The sequence below is a fragment of the Galeopterus variegatus genome, unplaced genomic scaffold, assembly GCF_000696425.1.
Source record: "Galeopterus variegatus unplaced genomic scaffold, G_variegatus-3.0.2 Scaffold5056, whole genome shotgun sequence".
NCBI lineage: Eukaryota > Metazoa > Chordata > Mammalia > Dermoptera > Cynocephalidae > Galeopterus > Galeopterus variegatus.
In genome coordinates, this window is record NW_007731167.1 from 51653 (window position 1) to 56614 (window position 4962).

The 4962-nt window shown below is 40.9% G+C and overlaps 1 protein-coding gene across 1 annotated transcript in view; it reads right to left on the reverse strand.

Moving 5' to 3' along the window:
• PDE6C (phosphodiesterase 6C, cGMP-specific, cone, alpha prime) overlaps positions 1 to 4962 on the reverse strand; it is a 52080-nt gene that overhangs the window by 1308 nt on the left and 45810 nt on the right. Inside the window, exons 19-21 of the mRNA XM_008588834.1 lie at positions 2714 to 2788; positions 2515 to 2598; positions 1970 to 2129 (exon numbers count right to left, since the gene is read on the reverse strand). Coding sequence (XP_008587056.1) covers positions 1970 to 2129; positions 2515 to 2598; positions 2714 to 2788 — 319 coding nt within the window. The remainder of the gene's footprint in view (positions 1 to 1969; positions 2130 to 2514; positions 2599 to 2713; positions 2789 to 4962) is intronic.

Here is a 4962-nt window from a genome sequence, read left to right on the forward strand (position 1 = left end):
CTGCATAGTAATTTTAACCTATAGCAAGTACTAAGGGTTGGACCATTTAAAAACTTGAATCATATTCAAGATTGATCCATTTAAAAAAAAATCTGATAAATGGTTAGCCAGTTTCTTGCTGAGACTATGCAACCTGGCAATCTAAGCTTGATGCACAAAGCTTGATGCCTGGGGATACAAAATGATGTTCTTAGTCCACTAAGAACTCGATGTAGTAGAAAAAATATACAGAAGTGAATTTTTATGTAAAACTATAGAAGATCCATATCCAATACTAAGAGAAATGTCAGGAGCCACTCAAAGGACCTGATAGTCTCTTCATCATAAAATTGAGATAAAGGTTAAATTTAATAGTACTAAGAAATACCCTTGCTTTTCACTTGCTCACTAAAAATCACTTACCTTTTTGAAGTGCAGACACCGGATTTTACCACTTTCCTGTTTAAGTCCCTGTAGTGACTGTGGAAGACTGTGAAATCCTTAGCCAGGCCTTCAAGGCAATGCACTACCTGCAGCTGCCTCCACCACCAGCTGTGTCTGGTGCTTTGCCCTCCTTGCCCTCTGCACTCCAGCTACACCAGTTTTCAGATTCTTCAATTACATCAAGCTTATTCCCACTTCAATGCCTTTGTGCGTATTCGGTTCTTTTTTTTTCCTCTCCAACCCGTCCTTTCTGTGGTTAGCCAAAGCTAACTGTCTTGAGACATTAGCATAAGCATCCTTCAGGAAAGCCTTCCCTCTGCCCCATACTTTCTCTGACCCTCACAGTTACAGTTAGATCACCTCTCCAACCTGTCCTTTCTGTGGTTAGCCAAAGCTAACTGTCTTGAGACATTAGCATAAGCATCCTTCTTCAGGAAAGCCTTCCCTCTGCCCCATACTTTCTCTGACCCTCACAGTTACAGTTAGATCATCAGTTGTGCATTGACTGATGAATGTCTAACTCCCCCACCAGATGGTAAGCTCTTTGAGATAAGGACCCTGTCTTTCCCCAGGGTCTAACACAGGGCCTTATATGGAGTAGACACCCAATAAATACATAGTGAATGGAAATCAATGGAGTCAGAAACTGCTGTTTTTATTCTGTTGAAGGATATCCTTAATTCTTAAGGAAAATACTTGCTGTATAATTTTTTTTAAATACCACTGTACACAATAAAACCATCTAAAAGGAATGTTGTATCTTTTTAAAAGTGCTTTCCACATAGAGAAGATTTGTTAAACAATAAGAATTCCTTAGAAAAAACCTTTAGAGTACTAAACTTTTGAGACAAAAATTAGCATTCCACTTTCAAGATGCCATTTGGTCATTTGATGAACTAATAGTTGGCCCTAAGCATTTTAACAGAGGCTTTCTGAAAACTGTTAAACCTGATTCACTTCAGGAGTAGAAATTTCATGCCACGAAAAATAGCACCATGTGGAGATATTTGGGAGTAACAGGCAAAGTCTTGAAGTATCCTTCAAGTCACCCCACTCAGCTGGCCAGCTTAACTTTACATGTAAGTCTTCCTTTAGCTGGAGATCTGTGAAATATTCTCAAATAGAGAAGAATATTAAGCCCAGAGAGTTTAAGCAAGTTGCCCAAAGTCTCACAGCTAATGCTGTGATAACATCATGACTAAAACTTTTCACACCTAGCTCTGGTCCCACAGACTTTGTGGTTTTCAAATTATTCTTAAAAAACCAATGTTCTGCAGAGGCATCTCAGGAGCCACCGTCTAGAGGAGTGAAGAAGCCTAGCTCCAACTACTTCAACTGGATCAGTCAATTCTATCTGGAGTTATACGTAAGATCTTGTTTGGGGGGAAAAACTTGAAAACCACTAATTAACTTCTCATAGTTATGAGTCTGCACCAGTAAGGCTGGTTCCCTGTTTGCATTTACTTTTTATGCCTTTGTCATGTGACGTTAAGCTCAACCTGACTTCTGCCTACTTTACATGAAGCACAAAGAGATTCCATCTAACCTTTTTCCATTGTGTTTCCTTTTTCTTCTTCCTGCTTTTTCATCTCTTCAATTTCCTTCACCTTTGCATCATGCTCATCAGCTAGGGTTTTCCATTCTACTCTGTTATTCTGAAGACCATTCAGCATAGGTGTGATTTCACTGTGAAACCGTGAGAACTCCTAGAGAGAATTTTAGGTCAGAAACTATTTAAATTATAAAGTTGATTTTCAGTATTTTTCATATGCAGAGAAGAAGCTGTAAAGAAATATTACAGTGCTTGGAGCTGCTAGGATTAGCTTAACTTGGTGCCTTTGAAGCCTGGAAAAGACAGGTGCTGTCTTTCCTTCCTGCCTAAGTAAATCTGTTCAATTTGCTCACATCTGAGTTCTCGCACCTTTTATTCTGCCCCTGAAGGAGATTAACGTAAAACCTCAAACTGCATTAGAGAAACTATGACACCCCCAATGGTTTTCCATGCGGGTGACTTTTATTTTGGTTACAGTTTGAAAGAAAAATTCCCATCCAAATGATTATAAATTTCATTCAAGTAATTTGTTTACTCACCTTATATACAAAAGTACAAACAAAATCAATAAATCCAACTTGAAGTTTGGGTAGTTCATCTTTTTTGTTTCTGTCCATCATGGGCTAGAAAGAGAAATAAATCCTTTTAAGATAGGATTCTAAGATTTAGTGAACAAAACAGACTGATTTGTACCAATAATTTTTAGTAAGTGATGGATTTTTATTGCAAGATCTTTACAATTGGTTGTTGCTGCAGCACTGTTCTCTCCAGATCTCCCTGTTCCCAAAATTCACTGGCAACCAGAAGTGCTACCTACAAATGAGAAAGGCGAGGTTCAGTAAATCCACTTATGAACAGAGAACTTGCATTTTATTAGTACGAGTGACAGAGATAGTTTATAGTCAGTGCTTGAAGTGTTGTCAAACCATATGCTTTAAGTTTTAAAAAGATGTCATTTATAGATTATATTGAAATGAGAGAGGGAAACTTTTTCTCCTATTTCGGTGTTCTAGACTTAACCTGGGAGTGTCTATCTCCTATTTGCTATTGCCACCACTTCTCAACAATAAAAAAGGAAATGAGAGAATATTTAATTCCATTAAACATCATGCTTCAAGCTCTAACCACTCCTCCTTTGTCCTGCCTATCTGTTAGCATCTAGCATACATATATTTTTGTGTGGGGATGTACACACACACACACACACTCACACACACACAGATTAGTACATAGCATTACTTGATTACAGTGTAGGCATATTTGAAGTTTAATTTATAGTGTTAAAATCTATCAAGTTCATCAAACACCTGCCAGCTGCCTTATACCAGCATGAGCCAGGGATCCCAAGAGGAATAAAGTGTGACCTTGTTCTTTAAATGTTCACAGTTTAGCGAAGACAGCCATATAAACAGTATGGTAAGTGCTATAATAATAATGATAGTATAAGTGCTGTGGATCAAGGAGAAGGGAATAAAGATGGTTCATGAAGGAGGAAGGTTACATTTATACTATATTGTCAAGAATGAATACTAATTTGCCAGGTAGAAAGGGGAAGATTGTGTGAAGAGATAAAATTGAGCATCCGGAGCTTTCGTGAGTAGCAGCTTAGAGAGTGAGGCGTGGCGTGGGAGTGGTGGGAAATGAGCCTGGGAGTGTGAATTAAGGACAGATAGTGACAAGCCATGCAGACCTCGCTGGGAAGTTTGAACTTGATTCTCTAGGTTAGTGGTTTTTGTTCCTGGAGGCCTAGGGTTCCTCTGAAGTGCACTAGGGGCCCAACAGGGTGGAGGCCAAGAAAGATTAAAGCTAAAGCAGCTTTGCTTTTTTCTCTTTTATAAAGTGATCTTTGTACAAGTTTTGTGGGGGGAAAATGGATGTCTTTTTAAAAAAGAAGTTGGAAACCTCTGTCACTGGGAGTTTAGAGACTTTCCAGCAGTGGAGTGGCTGAGCAGAGCTCTGTTTATAAACATCCCAGCAGCAGGTCAGGAGGTGGGTGGGGGAGTTAATGATGAGAGGAGATCAATGAGGAGGCTGCCACCACCGTTCTGATAGAGGTCTGGACCGAGGCAATGGCAAGGGTGACAGAATGATTTGGAAATGGAGGAGATAAGTTCAAGCAGGACCCCAGGTTTCTGGCCTGGGTGATGGCATGGATAAGGAATGTAGGAGGAAGAGCAGGCATGTTGAGATGGAAAGAGGGCTGGTATTTGGTTTTGGACTTGATGGTGATGGAGTTCAGGGCAAGCTACTTCCAAATATTCTAAACTAAAGAAATTTGAGAACATTACTCTCACGTTCCCCTCAGCCCTTCTCCCCTGAAGCAGATCATAAACCCTAGGAAGGATTTTCTGACCTTCCCCTGAAGCAGGTCATGAGACCCTCATTCAAGAAGTGCCCTCCCTATACCTGGAGGAAAGGAGCCAAGACACAGGTGCCAGGAAGAACCTGAACAAACGGGCCTTGCTATTTCCCCAGTTTATTACCCTTAGACCATATCCCTTTTGGCCAATCCTATTTCTTCATGGCTATACACTTCTTCATCAAACCTAGCATAAAAATACACAAGTTTAACTGTTTCTTAGGGTTTTGATTTCCTTCATGTCATGTAAAATTTTAATACATCTGAATGCTTTTCTCATGTTAATTTGTCTTTTGTTATAGGGGCCTCAGCCATGAACCAAGGATGGGTGAGAAAAAGCTATTTTTGGGCCGGCCCGGTGGCGCACTGCTACAGTGCACTGCTACGGTGCGCTGCTTGGGAGCGCGGTGGCGCTCCCGCCCAGGGTTCGGATCCCACATACAGACCGGCCGCTCACTGGCTGAGCGAGGTGCGGGCGTGACACCGAGGGTTGTGATCCCGTTGCCAGTCCCGGTCTGGTACGGGCGCGACACTGAGGGTTGCGATCCGTTGCCGGTCACGAAAAAAGACAAAAAGGAAAAAGAAAAAGAAAAAGCTATTTTCTCCTCCCCTACAATGGGTTCCAATT